Here is a 23380-nt window from a genome sequence, read left to right on the forward strand (position 1 = left end):
CAATGAGTCCTTTACTCTAGACTTCGGGGTCTTGAACTCACCATCCTCCGATACTGAGTCCGGTATCCTAACCACTGCTCTAGGTATGTATATATATATATATATATATATATATATATATATATATATATATATATATATATATATATATATATCAAACCCAAAGGTGCAGGGCTTACTGAAAGTTCAAAAGCTGCTATAGTGAACTGTATAGTAGGGAGTACCTCGCAACTGTGTAATATACTATACGTGATGGCGTGGATTCCTGGTCCCGGCAATTAAAGTACGCCCAGACAAACCGAAGTATTGATTCAGCGATCGGCTGCTAAGGATACAAAAATATGACAACATCATTTCAAATTATGCTGACATTACAATACACCGCGAGGCACAGAGGAGGACCGGCAGTCGATTGGTCCCAACCTGCATATCAGCTGAGTAGCAAATTAGCACCGGTTACAGTATCGCTGTCACAACGATTACCTCATCAACAAGTCGAATCAATTAGAACGTAAAATTTCGTGGCTTTTTGTCGAATGCTAGTGGCGTTTGTTCTCTAAGGCAGATTTGTTCAGTAGCCTTTGCACTGTATTGTGCAGGATATCCAGATCGGATTTCGTCGCATTTTTGATCCTACCAATTTCTTTTTACTCAAGGTCTTCGTTTCCGCGAAGACTAACCCAGTGTGCACGCAACATTTGCACACAAGATTGCTGTTTTTGAAGCTCTATCCTTGGGTATTATGGGTCCCAGATTAACGCGGTGGACATTAAATTCAAGCATGTCCGGGCCGAAGTCTGAAATATGTACATACATGCCATGAAACTACCAACAGAGGTTGTCCAAAGAGGAAGTACGCCTACACGTCATAGAGGGATTTGTTAGAATGACTGGAATCTACACGTGCACTGTTTAAAGTATTGTTTGTCTAAGCCCTAGTGGTCTTATCTTTTTTGCCGTAGTAAATACGACACGCATATTTTTCGGAAAAAAGTTTATTCGAATTGGCACGAAGAGTGCATTAACGTCAGGGGTACATACAAATTCATTACAATAGTACAACTAATTTTTCTCCAAATGTTTTTTATGAAAGTGATTTCCACGTAGAAGATCGTAAATCAGGCAATGTCTCAAACATCATAGTATGATTTTTTAAAAATCGCGTAGTTTTTCTGAACGTTTCGTTCGTTAGAGGGCGTGCTTACTACTTGCTCGATAGCGATGAGAAGCCTTTACTCACTCGTATTGTTTGCTGTCCTCCCACCATTCACGTCACTTCTCCTGTCCGTAAATAAAAACAAAAAACAAAAACGGCATTCAAGTTGACTGTCTGGAGGATCTGTAATCCGATTGTCTTTGAGCTGCTCTTCATCCTTACTTTTCGGAATCAAATACTAAATAGGTGGCTGGATTGATGGACGAACGGAGGGACGGTCGGATGGATGGACGGACGAACTGACAGAAGGACCTGTGAGACATATAGGCCGGTAGGTCGGTAAGTAATGGGATAGGTTAGGTCGACAAATGTGTAGCTAGAAAGCTAGCTAGCATCATGTAATATTAGCCCGGTAGAAAATATGTTTCAGTAAGAAAATAAACTTTTTTTTAATAAAAGATACAATAAATATGATATGATCACATAGCCATTGCCACTTCAAAAAAAAACTCTGAGGCAATGCTGATGTGCGCAACACGGCATCATCTATAGTCAGTATTAAAATAATGCAAATTGTGTGTATTGATTTCTCATGAGTGTTCTGATCTGTTTCAGGAACGTTATCATCATCCAAGGTAACGGGAAACACTTTTACCTTTCAAAAATATGTAAACAAGTTTCTATTTGCGTTTCTTTTTCTTATTTTTCCATTCGATATCTTTAGGATCGCTATTAAATATAATTACGTTTCATGCTGATATAAAATAAAAACATGTTATTGCAATATATGCAAGGGATCTAAACGTACAGCTTGGGCATCAAAACTGTTAAGTACTATACTCCTATCTTAAAGGCCTGGGTTGGTGCCAGATTGTCTCATAAAAAAATACCAAATAGATCACAATTTCAATGGAAATCAAAAGGCTATTACAACTCCAAAATCCTCTTACATACTAGAAGAAACTGAAGCAATCCCAGGGATCGCCAAAAGGGCCTTCAAGTTTGAAGTCACACTCGCCATGAAAATTATATCAACTGTGACAAAGACTTAAACAAAAAGAGAGAACAATTGAAATCATGACATTCTGTAAATAAGTGCGTTACTAGGCTATTATGATTAATTTTCATTGTATGACTGTATATTTAATTTAAATATTTGTATGTTGATAGTTTCTAGCTTCCGTGTCTCACGCTACACGTGAGGGAAGCATATAACATGTGACGGAGTAAAATAAATACAATGCAACATGTGAAGCATGAACGCAAGTCTGAATATCATGTATTCTAGTCAGTTAATTAATCAGCTATGTTTCCTTCTATAATATTGTCGCCATAGCAGCAGTCATCATATGTATTGGAGACACGTTACTTTAAAAAGGTCATGTCATTTCAGGTTTAAATGGTACTACGTAGAGTTGCGATCGCATCTCTTTGTATTCAACAACGCATTCTTTGTAGCAGAACGTGTAGCCCTGTCAGTTCAGAACCATTCGCCTGAAGATTATAATAATTTTAGTGTGGCCTTCAGAGCGGTTGCGTCGAATCTAGAAGCCATGCATTTCTTGTTGAAAGGGCTGAAAACATACATCATTGACTACCTGTTCGTCATTTTGCTATTTCTGATCGTTGGCGGGATGGCGGACCTCGCGAAAACGTTTTATACCATGATGGAGTTAGCTTTTTTTAATAGAGAATGGGCGAAAAAAATGATCAAGTACGACAACGGATGTTCCATGGATAACATCAGTCTAGGTGAGGTGACTTCAATTGAGACTCCGGACGAAAGACCTGAAGTCAAAAATCTGTAAGTATCTGTATCAAAACAATAGATTGGTGTCCATGTACGGCTCCGTACGCTAAAAGTTTTTGAGGGTTTTCATTTGCTTTTGTAAAATAGCCTCAAGGCATGCGTTATTTCCTAAATCGTGTAATAATGCCCGCATGGCCAAGCCTGTATATCAGTTATTGTGAATGTGTATGTTAGGGAGCGTTCAGTTATTATGGCCGCGGGTGGGCCGGCAAATTCCAGGGGGAGGGGGTGTTCACCCAAATTTGAAAACTGCAAAGGGGGTCATGTATTTTTCAAACATCTCAGTCACATAATTTTCATAAGTATCCGTTCCGCAAAAATGCAGTTTCAGTGTTCAGAAATATTCTGGGAGATAAATATGATTCGTTGCATGATTTCATTCTCTGAAGTTATTCTACTGTAAATCTGAACAAAAGTATAATTATCTGTCACATGAACATCTTGAACTTGGCAACTCTGAGGCTTGTCTTATTGTAAATCGAGCTCTCTGAAGGCAATGAACAATTCCTATTAATTACATATTAGAGATATAGCAAGTTTTTTCAGGGAAATTATTTAACAGTTACCTGTACTGAGACTTCTAGTACCATAAAAAGTTAAATAATACTTTTAGGTGAAATTCCAATATCATAATTGTTGTCCACATCTGAACTTTCAAATACCCTATTTGAATCAAGTACATTTGTACCAATTATCAAACACCTACAAAAGCACAAATTAATTTAATTTAGCATTGTAAAATATTATTCTTAGTTTTCTCATAGACTCAAATGTATAGTGAATCAACATTTCAGTGAAATTCCAAAATCCAATTTCTTGCACACATATCAAACGTTAACCATCCTAGGCTAAATAAGTACTTTAAAATGAATTATCAAATGTCTATAAATGCACAGGTTTTGATAGTTTTGTATTGGAAAACAATTATTCATAGTTTCCTCATAGACTCCCATGTACAGTGAATCTACATTTTGGTATAATTGCAAAATCCAATTTCTGCCGAATACATTCATTTGTTACCACCCTAATCTAATCAAGTACATTAATATCAATAATCGAGAGTACATAAATACAAGGCTTTACCTATTTTTGTATTTGAAAAAAATATTCATACTTTCCACATAGACTCCCGTGTGTAGTGGATGAACATTTTCAGTGAAATTCCATAATCAGATTTCTTGTATACATAATATACACCTTTAACCATAATATTCTAATCAAGTACAATTATGTTAATTATTGAACATCTGTATATGCACAAGTATACCAAGTTTTTCATTGAAAAAAAAATATTCACAATTTTATCATTGACTCCCATGTATCGTGGATGAACATTTTTGGTGAAATTCTAAAGTCAAACTTTTTGTCCACATGTCAGTTGTAATAACCCTATTTCATTTAAGTACATTTATGTAAATTATCAAATAACTATAAATGCATAGATATAGTTTTGCATTGAAAAAGTATTACACAGTTTTCTCATACATTACCATGTATAGCGAATCAACATTTTCAACAGCCGATTTTTTAATTAAATCCAAACATCAAAATTTTGTACATACACGCTTGTGCAAAAATATTGCGATCCACCTGTTATTTCTGTCCAACCCCTTTGAGGGTTAATTTCAAAATTATAGCAAGTCAGAAGGGGAAATCTGAGCATTAACAAACACCTTGTGAATTTGTAAGGAAGGTCATTTGAAAAAATCGAAGCTCTTTTTTTTTTATTCTATGGCTCTCATACCCCCAGGTGTTTTTGTGTGCAGCTTTACTCAAGCAATGGTGGGGGGGGGGGTCATGAAATATTTGTCATCTTATAAAGGGGTCATCAATATTTTGGTACATTGGGTAGGGGGTTCACTTATTTTGACCGATACGCTGGAAGAATTTGCCGGCCCACCCCCGGCCATACTAACTGACTTAGTGTAAAGTGTCCACTGTTGTTTTGTGTATGCGGATGATGGTGCTTACCATAGAATATGGTAGTCCTGACAAAAATTGATTTGATAGCAATAACGTTACAAAACCTACGCAGTGCATCCTGTTGACAAGGGAAAAGAATAGGAAAACTGTGTCATTTTGTTTCATTGAACATTGCCACATCCTAAAGCACAATGGAATCGTTTTCACATTTTGGTGGTATCCAGCCGTCTCATTACTGCATAAAACGACTGAGCTATGTATGTTGCGATCACAATTTGCCATCACAATAGACCTTCACATGAAAGGGCTCGAATTAGCACAGCGATTAGCGAGGAAAGAGCATATATTTCATGATTTTGGTCAAGGAAAAGAGTACATTTCTTAACCGTCTTCCTCAAGTTTATCGAAATAATGTCTTGTGCATGATATGCGATTTCACTGTTGACGACCGACTGTCATTGTTGACAAATGAATTGCAGTCTAGATGATTATTGTTTACATTCAAACACTCTGCCTTTCTGTCACAAATGTATGTCATCGTGGTTTTGGAAAAGGATGTTTCATTCAATCGGTAGAATTCACAGAATATCATTATATTATTGTCAATAAATAACAACGAGAATAATGTAACTCAACGGCCTTTAAAAGTCAAGCAACAATTGCTATAGCAGTGGAAGATTCATTCCAATATTGCCCAGGATCACAAATACTAATTTGAAGTGTTTGAGAACAACGAAAGAGCGTCCACATTTATTGTTTTTGGTTCTAATATTTGCATCTACAGTGAGTGTGGAGTGGTTTCTGACATCTCATTTTTGCTGATTCGCATATTACCCGCGGTGAGTGAGCTCTATTTCTGTGTCACCTTTTGAGCGAAAAGCTGACAGTGATCGATTTCATATCGTTCTACGGTATTTGTATGTCACTTTGATTACAACATCTAAATAGAACTACAACCTTTGTATTCTGTACATAGTGGACTGTTAAGATAAAGGCTGACGTCGAAGAAGAACTTCGGCATGTAGTAATTATTCATTACTTAGACATTGACCTAAATTTCGTCGTTTACATGTGTAGTTCATAATAAGGGCATACTATATGCGCAGATATGCGGAACCTTCAAACTCCTCTGGAACTGACTCGCTAAAGAAATATAATTCTTGGTCTGAATATGATACTGGCAGTGGGACAAATCTGCGTATAAATTTGTTGAACATGGAGAGAGGAAGCAACAACGCCATCTGTATTAAGCAAGTTTTAATGTACCCGTTTAGATCATGAACGTTGATAAATTTCACGGAATTGCTCGCTGGCGAACGAGTATTTGAGATCATATGACTCGATGGCGAAGTTTGTGTACAGTACTGAACAATTTCGCACAACAAAGGACTTTTCTCTCCTTCGAACACATTTACGATGGGTCTCTTCATATTCTAGTTTTATAATTAAGCCACACTTTTTTGTTTCAATCTAAAGATCGTCACCATGGCAACATTTTCCTTCTTGAGGAAGAGAAAGAGGTTGGCTCAGCAATGTTGTCACGGCAGACCTGCAATTCCCGAGTGAGTATCCATAATTAAACAACCCACCGAGTATTTATACGAAACAATATCGATCACCAGTTGTCTTATTTGAAGCAATTAATTTCACTCACACGTTCATACTCAGTATTTTCTTGTTCATATTTATCATATATATTCGATGTAACAATAAACGATATCCAATACATTTGGGTTTATTCACGTTCCCTAAAAATTCGTCGAATGAAACAAACATTATTTTAAGTGTGATACAAGAGGTAACCACTCTTTAAAATGTGTTGATGATTTGTTGTTCTTATTTGCTGTACAGTATTCACTTATTGGTAAACTCTCTCAGTCGAAGACAGAACACCTCTGAATGCTGGATATATGCGACGTAATTTATAATAGTATATGTCTTCTTACCAAGAAGCAAATAAAATTAACTAAATACTGATTGTTCTAGATTGTGGTTGCGATAACGCCAACTTCGAATCTCGTGGTGAAGCATCTTATTTCTTCTCGTTTTGGTGTGTACTTAAGGTTCCAAGACAAGAAATTGACCTTTTTAAGCCAACAATTTTCTAGTGGTTAATAAGCTCAGAACCCCCGTAAATTATATATTTTCGGAAAGCCTAGATATAGGAAAACATTTTGGTTACCCTAGTGTTACCATTGTTTACATAACTATCACGTGACAGGTAATTTGCATAACCTTTCAAAAATTGGTTTTCCCTGTGTTTTGTTCCAATGCTATGAGATATTTGGCTGAAATTTGTGTGAGTGCAAGCTGTTCTCAAGATCTTCCAAATTCTGTCTCAGAATTTTTTTAAACCTTCTTGAACAGTTTTTATGCTAGAAAAACTTCCAGAGCGGTGAATTTAACCCTAGTTGATTTCTTTAAAATTGTGCTCAAATAAAAACTAAGCAAGATATAAATAATCTGAGACATTCTTTTGAAGAACGTTGTGACAGCTTGCATTCCAACAAGTTTGAGTCAGATATTTTGAAGTATTGAGACAAAACATAGGGAAAACCGATTTTTGAAAGGTTATGCAAATTACCTGTCACGTGATAGTTATGTAAACAATGGTGACACTGTGATTACCAAAATCTTTCCCTATATCTAGGCTTTCAGAAAATGTATAATGTACGGGGTTTCTGAGCTTATTAACCACCAGAGAATTGTTGGAATAAAGAGGTCCATTTCTTGACTTGGAATCTTCGTTTTCTGTAGTTCTGTCAATATGTTGGACGAACATCGAGATCGCATTGGTTTCCTCTTTGCTTTCGGTGTCACCGCTTTCGATGTCCTCAACATATTCAGGGGACAAAAATATGCGGACTTCGGTAAAACCGACCCGTGGGTGTCAGGTGAGAAACATGCTATCTGATGGCCTGCTATAACATCTGCACAAGATAAGAGACCTATAGGTACTTCATCGAGTGAACAACAATGGAGGATGCTCAAAGAATGCAAATTAAAATAAAATGATCTAATCCAGTTAAAGAATGTCAGCAATAGAATAAAGTGTATCACTTACAACAACCTACAGTTCTCTCAGTCTCTCTGCCATTGTCTGTCACTGTCTGTCTGTCTGTCTGTCTGTCTGTATCACACTTATACCTCTCTCTCCCTCCCCCCCCCCTCTCCCCCCCCCTCTCTCTCTCCTCTCTCTCTCCTCTCCTCTCTCCCTCTCTCTCTCTCTCTCTCTCTCTCTCTCTCTCTCCATGTTTGCGTATACAATATCTAGATAGTATTTGTATAAAGATATCAATACATATGATTGTAGAAGGTAGGTAACAATGTCAATATTTGTAGTTACAGTAATCGCACTTTTCCAAAACAAACATGTTTTTATTTCTCGTCTTTCAGTGTGGGTTACGGCTTTGAATGTCATCATTATTGTCACGATGTACCTGCCGATGTTCACGTTCATCAGCTATGCCAATGAACTTGTTGGCTCTATTTTGGCTTTGACTTACTGCACACTTGTGAGTGGGCTGTCGTTATTTGTAGTTTGCCATGGGAGACCTAACTGGTGGGAGGCTTCTGTGAGTTTCCGCATTGAACATTATTTCTTGTCTTTATCATCAGTCAATAGATTGTATTCAAGTAAATTTGGAACACATGTACATCAATTATGTTCGGTTAAACTTGTCGAATGTGTAGTGTAATGTAGTGTATAGTATGTATGTATGTATGTATGTATGTATGTATGTATGTATGTATGTATGTATGTATGTATGTATGTATGTATGTATGTGCAGCCAAATTGTTCATGCTGAAGAATTACAGTCTTCTCTTTCTTTCCCCTCTTTGCAGGGATCTAAAAGTGATGTTTTGATTCATGTTTTCGTGGCTTGCTATTTAATCCGCCATATCGTCGTAATCGTTCAACACATCTGTGGAAGACGTAAAAGGGTAAGAAAGTATGAAGGAAACACGACATGAAAGACAAATCCCGCCCCCTCTAAAACAGCTAGGAATATCTCCTAGGATCAAAGACTACTTTCTTTGATTTATTACCACCGTTCCTGTTGTTGAAGGCACTGTAAAAATACCAGGCAGGATTGAAGTTCAACCGTATGCATTTGTAAGAGTCATGTTCACCCGGTCCACCAAAAAATAAGTGCGTCATGAAAACTGTCTAGGTTTACGTCGTTCCATGAGTAAACAAAGCTAATGAGCTTACCGATGGCCGCCACGAGTATCTATACTATATGTAAAACCTTAACGAGAAATATTTTCTAATCAACATAAGTATTCGTTAATTCATGATAGTTTGATATTGATGAAATTTGAGTCGACGCTCACTCAACCGCTAAAGTGAATGTTTTATATCATTTTTATCGTTGATGAATTTGTGTCGACAAACTAATTAGCTGAGACCCATACATTAAAGTGCCATTTAAACGCGCGCTTTTAATCATGAACAACAAGGTGACAGCGACATTGAGTTCACATAAGGAGACGTGGGCAGGCAATACGAATACACAAAAATATCCCAGTACGAGAAATGCGAATCAGCAGAATTTAGCTAACTCTAAAAGCAATGATACTTTTCATTCTTCTGGCCATGAACTTTGACGACGATTTCCTCTGTTAATATGGAATTGACTTAATTCGTTCATCGCACGCGTCGTTCCGCTGTGAGAAAGGCGATTGACTCGTATAGTCGGAGGATGGTGACAGTATTGAAGGCCGGGATAACGAATTTACAACCGGGGAACGGTAAGATTTAGACATTCAGTGCATAATTGTACATCTAAGCAAGGCACTGTACTCCTCCATTGCTTCAGAGGTTTAGTTATACATAATTGCGTTTATGTTTGAGGCAGCGGAGGGGCGTGCTCGTTCAACGTGTGAACTTAGCAATTTACAAGAGTTTTTCAGGCTTACGAAACCCAAAACTTTAGTGTAATTTTCACACAAAATTAATTTCTTTTCGTCACAACTACTCCAACCTCAAACAAATCTGTTAAGAATAGGTTTCCGTCTGGTGTGATCATTACGAAGTTGAGAGAAATCTTAGTCGAAGCGTCTGCTGTGACGGGGTTCATGGGGTAATAATTGTACGTATTGCTGGTGCTGGTGCAAAATCTACAAAATATTCAGACTTCAAATTTGCTGGTTACATGCCGTGACCATTGACCAGCTTATTCGTCTACAGTAGCGGAAAACGTAGAAAACATAAGAAGAATATTTCACATCGCTATTACCACGCGTAGAGGAGTTGTCTGCCGTTCCCAACGCCTGGCGCACCATAGATATGCAACGTCTAGTGATCACGTGACAAACACGTCAGGCTTTCTGATCACATGTCATGTACCTAATTGAAATGGTATCCCATCTTGTCATGGGACTTTCGTTTGGATGCTGGATATAGGAAACATCCAGAAAAGAAAGATCTATTTAATTTCCATGAAACCCTCTAGTGCTTTGTCGGCTCATAATTCATAGCATATTGTCAACAAAGAAAAAAAACAACTCATTAATAATTCATAATTAATTGGCAAAAGTAATTTATTAACATGTTGACTTGGTGCTTTCCTAGCTCTTATTCGGAAGGAAATTGATCCACAGTAATTCAGCATGTGCGTCGATGTGATGTTGCAAAGTGCTATGGAATTGTTTTCTTTTACAGAAGAACGTGAACCCTAGCCTTTTTGATGAGTTGCATCACGTAGTTTATGTCAGAGCTTTATTTCGTAAGAAGAAGGAAGATGTCATCGATGACTCCAGGTGGTGTATAATCAATTGTGCAATCTCAAAACAAAGATGAGTCACAGGTTTGATGGTGGCTTACAGTCATACATCTTTACATGTTCAGCTCAAATAGCAGTCATTTTTGTGTACATTACACGATCAGTTTTTCTTTCGAAAAATACAGTTTCTAGTTCAACTCAAAAAATGATGACGAAAAAAAACGCCCAGTGTTCGAATTGTACGTGTGCAACGTCCGACGTTATTGTTCAGAACTGAATTTTATTGCGGTTCAGAATTTATTTTGCCAAAAATAACATTGCATTAAGTACACACTGAGTTGTATTGACGTAGGTTTTATAATCGCTTTGCCAACACAGCCTATTGTTAATGTTGGCAATGTTTAGTATCAAACATTCTTTTGGGAGACGAATAAAAGCTTACACTTGTTCTAGAGAACAAAATATCAAAAACCACACCTAATGTCATTTAACCTTGTCTCAATATACACTGCCATCCCATGACCTGAATATTGGAGAGGGGAGAAAATTGGGAAAATCTCGTGATGAACAATGGTTGTCCATTCCAGTCGAATCTGCTGGAAGATATTTTCATTTCACGCGGGGATTTTGTGCACTTTCTTGTTGTTTACTGCTGATAACTGTTCGTATATTGCTTCCGCTTGTCGAGAGAATATTCCTATAAGATTGTTTTGTAAAGTGTATGGTTCTTCGTTCTGATCAGATGTACATGGCCTTTGGGCCAGAATGCCTGATAATACTTAATAATAGTTTTTAAAAAATCTTCATCATATTTGTTCAGGGTAAGCAAAGTTGCTGCGGTCGAAAATGTAATCTCGGAAAATGCTTGTCATTTCAGAACAATGTAAACGAACCGTCAATGTATTTTGACCAGTAAACATTGAACAAAACATTGCTCAGAAATTTTGCCTGTTAAATAATGCTTATCCGCAAATTTAAAGAGAAAGTAGAAAATCCTGTTTTATTTATACGCCATCAAGAATAAATGTAAAGATAGTACGTGACTATGTACTTTTGTCATATCTTTCCAACCACTTCCTTCTTCTGTCTTTGTATGAACACAGCAAACTCGAAAATACGTGTCTGAAACGGCTGTTGAACGCGATCAAGTACCGACCAGTGCCAGGTTTTAGATACTCCATACGTATTCTGGCCACAGTTATCATCGCTGCCACTGTGCTGTATATGGTAATTATGATTACGTTGATAATATTTGTCACTTCATGGGTTTCCTGTCAGTTTTTCATCGGCCTATTTGCATGATTTGGCGCTAGTCGTCACATGCGAGTCTCCCGCAACTGCTATACACTGCCGATGTTTACGGCGTTATCGTATTGTACAGAGGCTGATATCAGGTAAAACTTATATTGCTATTAATGCAAGAACTCAATTATTCAACATTTTCATCAATAGTGAATAGTATCGATTTCGCTGACGTAAAAACTGACAGGGAGTTGGAACCACCGATGGCTTGTGGGTAAAATTACAGAGGCACGTTACATTTCTCGGGTGTTGATCTGATTTCAATCAGAGGATTTCTTGTTAACTTTATCGAATTGAGGCAATACAGACACGTTGGTGTTTGGATAAAAGCCGTGAGCTATAGCGTTACGCAAGACGCGCGATATAGGCCAGCACAAAGGGGAAGTCTGGTGTTGTGTTCATGGTTCTAAGAAATAGAGAATTGTGGTAATAACTTTTCACAGCTGGTATTTTAAAAATCCGGGAAATCGACAAAAATTTTTGCAAGTGCAGAAATCAAAATAGATCGAGGATGAGAAGAACTCTGAATAGTACACGGAATGGCGCTTTCGCCTGAAATAATGCTGGGCCTTTCCAGTGGTGAAAACTCACCCGAAATTCAGGTGGACACCTTGAAAGGCCCTCCGTATATTGTTCATAAGGCTCAAACATCTGGAGACTGAACCTTCAAAATGGTCGTTGCTAGTGAAGGTTTGCTGCTTGAATTTGGGACGATTAAAAGGCCGGAGGTAATACTAGCATTTCAGACAAAAAATTGATTTATCGACTATTTATCATTCTCCTATAACTGCTATCTAGATACCTAATTGTTTGCTTCTTGTACTTTTGAGTATATTTGAGAAAATAACTATCTATTGAGTGTATACTTGTATTGCTAACCAGATATGAACTGAAAATGCTCTCGTGCTTCATTGTATATAGCAGTTATGTAAATCTAAAATTTCGCCACATGCTTGCAACTTCATTGAAACTGTTATGATCAACATCAAGAACAATATACATCACAGATAATTCTAAGGGCATTAAGTATACACAGATGAAATTAGCTGAGATAAAAATACTAAATTTCTTTAACTGCTGTCATTGTCACCACTTTATAGCAAGTGTAATTGCCTTTGGTCAAGCCCTTCAAGCTATACATGCGAAACTGTGAAAGCTCATTAGATATGCAGATTATAAATTAGCTGACATGAAAATGCAAAATGTCTTTCAATATTGTTTTAACCCAGTTAGGGGTTAGGGTTAGCATTGCACGTTTCACCAACTTTAATCAAGTAAATCCCGGTATATATCCCTAATTAGGAAAGTTCATTAAATATCCAAATTTACAATTATCTTTCATTTCATCCCTAAATACCTTTCACGTCATATACATCTTGAAGTGATCAACATTTGTAGCAATTCTCATCAAATTGTGTGCAGTCGTTCTCAATGTATATCCGTTTTTTCTAAAATCATTAATTATGCAAATAAGCAAGCCACACCCACCAAAAAACCAATCAGTTCTTGCCATTTGCAAACTTAATCTATGTACCTGATTTGATTCTGATCTTATAAACCGCTTTTGAGATATCGGGCGCAAAGACAGACGGACAGACAGCCACACAGACTGACAGACATCGCTGCGGCATTAGCTCACCTGTATGAACACGTGAGCTAAAAATGTTCAACAATCCTGAAAACCCAACTTTTTCATGTCGTGACAGGTGTGTGTGATAGAACTCTCTTACTTCAAAAATGTGAGAACTTGGCAGCAGATAATCAAGGATCAAGTCTTGGATTGTTTAGTAGATACAGATGAATATTCCGCAATTGCATTAATATGGTACGATATCGTCAGATGCTTAGAAGGTAGGTGTGCAGAATGCTGTCGTAATTATGTGACAAAATCAAAAGGTGTTTGAATTAGGATGCTGCAGAATTTTCGCTACAGTCTTATCATAATCACGGTTCAGGGAAAACAGTACGGGATCAGACAGGCGGCTTTCATGGACAGACAAATAAATATGCAGGCACACAGCCATTTTGACCAACGCATGCGTAAAAGATAACAGAACATCATCAAATTCTTTACGCAGACAGTATATTGACAAATTTGCAAGTCACTGTCAAGTTTAATCATATTCCAAGCCTGACTTCTGCATAATGATTGAAAAGCCACTGTTAACGTATATAATCACTTTCAATGTGCGTTGCGGGCTCAGGTTACGTCACACGCTCAACTGTCTTCTACACTTTTGTAAAACATTTAATTGCCTACAATTTCACGAACATGAACTAAATATTTCCCTCAACAGTGATTTTATGGACGTCATGCGGCGTGTCAGCCTTCATCGTCACGGTCTTTCTGATCCAAACGATGACAACGTACAGGTAAGAGCTGACTATCTTTGGAATAGATTGAAGAGAGTATTTTGTATTTTGCTGTAGGTTTGCAATGGTGAGTTATGTTATCAAACACAAATATCAAATAGAGAATTACGCTGAGTTATGTTACAATAAAATAATAATCCTAAAGCCATACCTATTTAAAGATAACTCACGTTTTAAGGGTCTTTACAACTTGAGCAATCATTGAATATGTTGCACTCCTCTATTAGAAACCAGATGTTAAATGAAAATACTCACGTGTTTTATTATATATTGCAGTTGTGTATAAATTTAAACTTTTGCCACATGTTTGCAACTTCATTGAAAGTGTTAAGATCAACGTTATGAACAATATTCACCCTAGATTAATTCTAAAGGTCATTAGGTATACAATATGTAATTAGCTGAAATAAAGATACTAAATTCCTTTGACTGCTGTCATTGTATCACCACTTTATATAGCAAGTATAATTACCTTTGGTCAAGTCAATCAAGTTATATATGTCAAACTGTGAAAGCTAATTAGATATGCGAATTACAAATTAGTTGATATGAAAATGCTAAATGACTTTCAATATTGTTTTAACCTGGTATCATCAATGTACATAGCATGCTTTACCATCTTTGAGCAAGTAAATCTCGGTATATATCCCTAATTAGGAAAGATTATTAAATATGCAAATTAGTAAGAAGTAAATGTTTCACGACTTTCAGGAATGTTGTATCATGGTATCTTCAATACACGTAGCAGGTTTCGTCAACTTTAGTCAAGTCAATTCGGATATATATCCCTTATTAGGAAAGTTCATTAAATATGCAAATTAGCAATTATCTTTCATGCCACCCCTCAATATCTGTATGTGTATATCCATTTTTTTCTAAAGACATTAATTATACAAATGAGCAAAAAGTATACAAGCCATTCCCACCAAAAACAGACCACTTCTTGCTATTTGCAAACTGAATCTATGTACAAGATTTGATCCTGATCTGATAAGCTGATTTTGAGTTATCTTGCCAACAGACAGACAAACAGACATCGCTGCGACATTATCCCACGTGTATGAACACGTGAGTCAAAATGACTCAATTACTGTAAGAGAAACGCAACTTCTTTCTTCATTCTAATGTTTTTCTTCGATGCGAACTAGTCGCTCACAATTCTTCTTTTCCAACTTGTTATTTTCTTGTTCTTTACCGGTATATTTTATCACTGCTAAATTTCTCAGTGATTGGCTAAGTGATTTACCCATTTTTTTCTCATTTTTCAGGAATCATATGCTGAGATTATATCGCGGGGACAAGACCTTCCTCCCAAAGTCTGACGGAACGCCGAGTAGTGCAATGGTAAGATTTATACAGCTCGAATGAGCATGTATATTTGTCAACTCCACGACTGAAATCATTTGATAAATATAGTTTTGGGTCCCGAAAATGTATGCAGAGCAATTCAAAAACAAATGTCATGAAAATTCGACTTAAGTGTTTATTCATGTTGTTCTTGTTCGGTGATCAGTAATCCTTTTTCCTTCAACATTTTAAATACCTTCTTACGGTAATTCCCATCTTCATGTAGAAAGTTTAAAACTATTGCCCAAACTGTTTGTCACTTTTCACGGTCAAGATTTAACTCAGGGGCCGACTTGCAGAGTTTGACATTCAAGATTCACATTACCTAAAATCCACAGATATTTGGAAAACTGTTAATTAATTATGTGGAACAAATATAAAGTTAGATTTTGACAAAAACTAGAAGGTGGCAATTTTATTCACTCCAAGGTCTTAGAAATGAACCCAAACAAGCAACGTTAGAGAAAAAGGACAAAGATTTTAGTTTTCTAAAAGGTCCCCGAGATGCATTCTACGTCAAACATCTTTAAATATTAACTGAAAGACGAAATTAATTTTCCTCTTCAGGTTTCTTGTTTCAAGTATGGCGGATACCAAATCGGCTTTCTTTTATGGGGTAAGTGTTTAAATCATTTCGGATTTCCCACACTGATTTCACTTTCACTGATAAGATAATTTCTCGTCGAGTCACCTTCAGTTCACGTTCACAGGTTCGATACAGCATCCATGGAAGGGGGTATGGCCCTGACTTTTCATTATATACTTTTTCTTCTGGAAATCTTTCTTCTGGAAATCTTTCTTCTTCTTCCAGAAGTTTATTGATATACAAAATATTAACTTTACAAAAACTACGGTTACCTGACAACGTGTTGTGTGCAATGCGCAAACTTAATTATTATTGTTGACACATACTTTGTGCTCCGGAGTAAAAGCCAGTCTGTCTCGTCAACAATAACACCGAACTTTACACACACAAATACAGACTTGTTAACTGATCACAAGGTTGTTTATATTCCAGGTTTCCTGTGTTTACAGTTGACGATTGCATTGCTGATAGTATTTTTGTTATTCGAAGTCGTTTTTGCGAAAAAGTTCAAATGGGAGTCATACTTTATTCGACAGGCGCCTTCCATAACGTAAGTACGACCGCTCCGTCGATTGTTGTCTTTGTGCTTTTTTTAATCCCTTGGTTTCCCTCTAATCTTTTATTTCTTGTGTTGAACGTACCATGTAACTTTGTCCAGGCCATCGAATTAGCATTGCAGTTCACAGAGAAAATGAAAGACACGCGGCGTCCTTGACAAATAGTCAAATGTTCTCTGTAAAAATCTCTCTCTCTCTCTCTCTCTCTCTCTCTCTCTCTCTCTCTCTCTCTCTCTCTCTCTCTCTCGTTCATTTCCTACTGCCTTTACCAAAATCTCAAATTATTTACAGTACATCACTATTGGTAACTCTCAATGGTTCTAAACATTCTAGTCAAAGTAGTAACTCTTGGTTGATTACGGCCAATTTTAATTTATTTTTTTAAGTTATCATTTTTTTTTCATTTCCCCATTATGGTTTCACATTTTCATCGTCCTTTACCCCAAAATAAGATATGTAGTCCAACATTCTATTGTTGTTCTTTCGTTCAATCTATCACAAAAATGTTTTTACTGTTGTCAAAAATTCGCAGATCAACTGGAATATTTGGCGCCTTTGTTTACATGTTTCAACTGATCGTTTCCAAGTACGTCTACCTTCAAGATGATGGCAATGTTATTGGTGTTGATAACAGGTAAGGACAGCTCATGACCCTTGAACTGCGAGCAGGCCAATCTTGTATTCCATGTTAAATTGATATAAATATAGAAATAGTGTGTCATCGTTTGTATTAAAAATCGACACGGAGCTAAGTTGCGGTAAATAAAGAGATTTGTTCACGGTGCATATATAACGACAACGACTGGACTTCATTCAGTCAAGTATTGTTTCGCCAGAGCTTCATGGTGCCAACGATGCTCTACGGGTGAATATGGTCGACACGCCATTTACAGATATATGTTAAGACTTTCGTGTAACTTTACGATCATCTATCTTTTACAAACTTACTATGACGTTATTGTTACTTTCTTTCGTGACTGCTGAATGTAATTGTTTGAACCACACACCTACAATAAACTTGGCTTCGGACGAGATGCTCTGACAATTTCTGCTGACTGAAATGCCAAATGCACAAAATCAAAAAAATTAGCTGTTGTAGATCATCACTAAGGTATGTAATTTTAGGAAATCTGAGGCATTACACTGAACTTCTAAATGAATTCTTGTGTTTCTCTTCACAGACGTCACTATCACATCGCTGCCTTCTCTTTATTGTATTACAACGTCGTTCTTGGAGTTTTCACCTGCATTTCCAGACTTCTCCGCAGTCTCGTAGTGGGATTAGTATTTCTTGGTAGACTAGATCACAGCGTTTTGCCAAGAAATTACGAAAACCTAGACCCAGGTACGTATAATAAATGTCAGATATTTGCGTTATGCACACCGATGTAGTTGGTTGAATGCATACATACATTAAATCCATCCATCCTGCCATCCATCAATGTATGCCTTATCAAAAGACCTTCGTAAACCTTATCCTTTTTTACTCCTGTTGAGACTTTGGCCTTTGAAATGACACCCCTGGCATCACAGTCAGTTTTCAACGGGAATATAGACTTTGAGCTGGTTTTCAGCGATTACGCTCTTATTAAGCGATCAAAAAATTCCCCACCAGAACAAAAAGATTACTTATTGAGTTTCAACACAACGTGAGACAGCAGCATAATGGTACTTCAAAACCATAAATGGTCGAAAAGCAATAAGGAAGTTAGATCTGTCCGTAGATTGCAAGAGGCATGAAATTTAAGTAAGTAACATATGATATATAATTCTTACATTGTAACTTGCAGCAGCTTTTTCTTAATACACAATACACACACACACACACACACACACATATATATATATATTATGTGCATATATATATATATATATATATATATATATATATATATATATATATATATATATATATATATATATATTATGTATATACATGAAAATGGTTTGCTTGTCGATGCAGGCAAATTATGGTGCTCAATGTATTTCTACAGGGCGGTAATACTGAGAATCTAGGAACTTGTAGTTGTCACTCTACAGGCTGTTTCATGCGCTAAGCAATCATCAGGAGTGAGGATTTGGCGGGAATGGGACTAATCATTGTTGAACAGTACTGATTTTTTTGAGTGCGTTATGATTTCTTCTTCTTCGTCGGAGATGTCGGTGTATTTCTGTGCGTGATGGATAGCTTCTGTTAGCAATTTCTTTGTGATTGACGGGTAGAATTCTACAATGTCAAAGGCGATGAAACTTTTGCTTGCTTTCCGTTGAATGCTTTTGAACCAGTGTATGATATTTGACGTGTTTTTCAGATTTAAATTGGTTTTGGCGAGTACATCTTGGTTTATACGGTCAGGAATTGTGTTGTTTATGGTGCCAATTTCTGTTTTGGATGGGTTGATGAGTCTACAGGTTGGCTTATTTGTGAAATTGTCCTTGTGGTCTTTTAGGGTGATGAAGGCTTCTGTCTTTGCTATTGTTTCAACCCTGTCTTCAATGTGTAGCCTTTCGGTGATGGATTTGGCCTCCTTGCTGATTTCGTAGATGCTATCGTCGTTCACTTTTTTGCATGATTTGGTGATGTTCTCTACCCGTCAATCACAAAGAAATCGCTAACAGAAGCTATCCATCACGCACGGAAATACACCGACATCTCCGACGAAGAAGAAGAAATCATAATGCACTCAAGAAAATCCGTACTGTTCAACAATGATTAGTCCCATTCCCGCCAAATCCTCACTCCTGATGATTGCTTTGCGCATGAAACAGCCTGTAGAGTGAAAACTACAAGTTCCTAGATTCTCAGTATATATATATATATATATATATATATATATATATATATATATATATATATATATATATATATATAATATATATATATATATATATATATATATATATATATATATATATATATATATATATATATATATATATATATATTAGGTTACAGGGCCTACACCGGATTCCTTAAAGTTGAAGAGGCTCACACTCACCCTGTACTGGTCACTTTCTGTCATCTTCTTCAATTCTCACGGGATTTCAAACCTGGGACATCCTTAGATGGTAAAGATTTTTTTAATATATCTACTTCAATAGATAGGTAGGTATAGATAGATAGATACTAGATAGATAGAGAGATAGAGAGACAGATGCATAACACATACATACATATATATGTATATATATATATATATAAATAAATAAATAAATATATATAACTACATATACATATATATATATATATATATAAATATATATAAATATATATACTATATATATATATATATATATATATATATATATATATATATATATATATATATATATATATATATATATATATATATCCATGGCTGCATGAATGGTCATTCTAATACTGTCCATTGTAAGTGTATATAAAGTCTAGTGACTGTAACTTTTGGCAATTGTTTTCAGGTTTTTGTTGCATGTGTGAGCAGCACTATCTAGGTCTACTTCCCGCAGCATATTGAAATAACAATGAAGCAATATAGAAAAAAATTGAAGGGACACAATTCTTGACGTTGTACATCTATCTTTCAATGTGTGCCTTTCTTATTTAAATCTTGCAAACATTTGTTTTCTATTGAAATTTAAATTGGTTGAAACAATTTAATTGCTGTTTGATCTCATCATGCCCCTTTTAGTAACATGTTATTGGCTGCGAATTGCGGTAATTATAAATAGTTAATAAACACACGTTTGCCCGTATATTTAGATAGTCGACTATCTCATTAGGATAAAATGAAAAGTTAAATTATCCCTCTTTTCATTATTGCATTTATTGGCTGCGAATTTTGGCAACTGTGAATAATTAATGAACAAACATTTGCCCTTATATTTAGATAGTGAACTTTCTTATTAGAATAAAATGACAATTTAAAGTATTCCTCAATTACTTGTTGTGTTTGTTGGCTGCGAATTGTGGCAATTGTAAATAATTAATAAACAAACATTTGCCCGTATATTTAGATAGCAAATTCACTAGGATAAAATGAAAAGTTAAAGTATCCCTCTTTTAGTTATTGTGTTTGTTTGTTGGTTGCGAATTCTGGCCATTGTAAATAATTAATAAACAAAACACTTGCCCGTAAATTAGAAAGTCAATTCATCAGAATAAAATAAAAAGTTAGTTTGCTTATTTACGCCCATGTATACACATACTCCAAAAACTGTTAGCATTTCCACAGGGACTTTCACTGTGTAAATCCCCTTTGGTGGCGCTCTTCTTGAATGTTGGAACGCCGATGTGTTATATTCTAGGATAATTTGAGTATTTTCATTGATCATCCACTTTCCGAGAAAGTGTATAAGGGGTATTTTTTAAGAAAACATGTTTTGAATGAATTGGGTACTTTAAATTTATGATTTCTAGTTTTTAGGGGATTTGTTCGAAAAAGATTTGATGGGTAAGTTGCGGAATTTCGGTGTCTTTCTGTTTTTAACCAGATGTTTGACAACTCTGCCACCCTAGGAGTTTCACTGACAGAAATAGACATCTATTGGAAGAAACTAGCCCGGCCTCAGACGAGAAACTAAATATATATATATATATATATATATATATATATATATATATATATATATATATATATATATATATATATATATATATATATATATATACCTGTCACTCCGACGCGCATGGACAACGCCCTCACGACCTCCCTCTCACCTTACAAGCTAATGTTGGCTGTTTGCTAAAGTTGTCGGAAATGTGCTTCTATGTTGCCATAAATCTAACAAAGCACTGCGCCTGTCTGTCTGTCCATTTAAAACGCTGATCGACACAGAAAACAAACACAGATTCCTCCTTGCCGCTCTACTCATTCTTAAAATATAATATGTGATCTAATATTGTCTTCCTTCAGGAGTTTTTGAAATACCGATGCAGTCAACCCAATACAGAAGGACATCTAGAGCAAAGATCCGTTGGCTTGTGGCGTACACTTTAATCAGAAACCCCATATTGCAGGTTACGCGTTCACATCGGCTCGCAACTCGTGTGGGAGATGCCTACGGTGATGGCAGGGTTTTCTGGAGAAGAACCACTTTCAGCTAGCTTACCGTAGTCTATGAAAGCCAATACGGGCCATTTTCTTTGTGAGAAAAAAATAATTGTTGTCTCGTGAGCACGAGATACTAGATACTTTCAAGACAGAGGTTATCCATTTCTCATCAAGGCTCAAGTCGACGTGCCGGTGATGGCCAATCTCAGGATTGGCGCTTTGACATCACACCCTCCATCTCTGTGCGGAATCTTGGTGTTAGGCTGACAGTGACGGCTTTATGTCGGACCAAATCAACCAACTATGCTGGAACGGATATTATTCTCTATATCGTATCAGCAAGATCCGCAAATTACTTGACCGAAGTACCACCGAGACATTGATCCACGCCTTGGTCACATCCCAATTGGACTACTGCAATAGTCTCTTGTACGGAGTATCAAAAGAACAGCTTTCACGATTGCAGTTAGTTCAAAATGCTGCTGCACGTCTCGTCACTCAATCACGCAAATTTGACCATATTACACCCGTGTTGATCGACCTGCGTTTGCTTCCAATCGAAGCTCGAATAAGATTCAAGGTTCTGTTAATTAATTTAAAAATTATTAATGGTATTGCACCCATGTACTTGAGCGACTTAATTGAGTTGTATGTTCCGCAAGAAATCTACGGTCCATGGAAAAGCTACGTTTAGTCCCGCCAAAAGGGAAGTATAATAAGTCCTATGGCCATAGGGCCTTTTCTGTTCATGCTCCTTTCCTTTGGAATCCATTGCCATCAGAGATTCGCTCTGCAAAAATGTTAATGTTTTAAATGTGCTTTGAAGACTTACCTTTTTACTGAGTTTGTATATTTCTATATTTCTATGTATGTATGTATGTGTGACGTAGTGTCATGTGATTATTATTCATGAGCTGTCATTACTATTCATGAGGGCATGTATATGTCTCCTAGCCCACATGTACTCAAGCCAGTCTCCAGCTTACCATCACTCTATGTACGTAGCTTAGAGCTTAGTGTAATAAAGTAGCATCTTAGATTATATAGTACTCGCTGTTTCCAGTCGTCTTTACATCCCTTCATCATTGGAATACCAGCCTTGCCGGCCCCGACACGCTACCACATAACCGACAATACCAACATAACTCGGTTATATCACATTGGTGCCAGCTTAATGGGATTCTAACTCACATTCTCAAGACGGACTTGGAGGAAACCTGGTTGTAACAAAGCTTAACCTGTGAGTACTTATAAGCTGTTTGTAAGACACACTCGGAACTTTGACAAATAACTGTGTGCTACTAAAAGCTGAGGACTCGGAACGAATGCTTCTATGGTTGTTCTAACCGACTTTGCTACAAGCAGATAGTTAAATATCTGCCGGAACTTTGGAAAGTTATCTGCAGGGGGAGACTGTTGTCATTTTATGTATTGCATTGGTATATGGACATACCATCATAGCAGAATCTCCGGCACCTGAGATAGCCCAGCAGAACTGAATTTGGTGATCAACTTAATACTGGTTCAGACGTCGCCGTGTGTACGTAGCTGATAAAGCAGAGAC

The 23380-nt window shown here is 36.6% G+C and overlaps 1 protein-coding gene across 1 annotated transcript; it reads left to right on the forward strand.

Moving 5' to 3' along the window:
• The first annotated feature begins 1981 nt into the window (after positions 1-1981).
• LOC139121833 (stimulated by retinoic acid gene 6 protein-like) lies at positions 1982-21946 on the forward strand. Its single transcript, XM_070687047.1, has 17 exons — positions 1982-2960; positions 5674-5728; positions 6366-6451; positions 7647-7783; positions 8286-8464; positions 8736-8834; positions 10558-10655; positions 11722-11845; positions 13627-13771; positions 14218-14293; positions 15562-15637; positions 16208-16256; positions 16659-16776; positions 17316-17417; positions 17965-18128; positions 19733-19852; positions 21679-21946. Exons 1-17 carry the CDS (start codon positions 2506-2508, stop codon positions 21867-21869), a joined length of 2274 nt encoding a protein of 757 aa, XP_070543148.1. The 5' UTR covers positions 1982-2505; the 3' UTR covers positions 21870-21946.
• Positions 21947-23380: the final 1434 nt, after the last annotated feature.

This window comes from Ptychodera flava, chromosome 21 (genome assembly GCF_041260155.1).
Source record: "Ptychodera flava strain L36383 chromosome 21, AS_Pfla_20210202, whole genome shotgun sequence".
In the NCBI taxonomy this organism is placed as follows: Eukaryota; Metazoa; Hemichordata; class Enteropneusta; family Ptychoderidae; genus Ptychodera; species Ptychodera flava.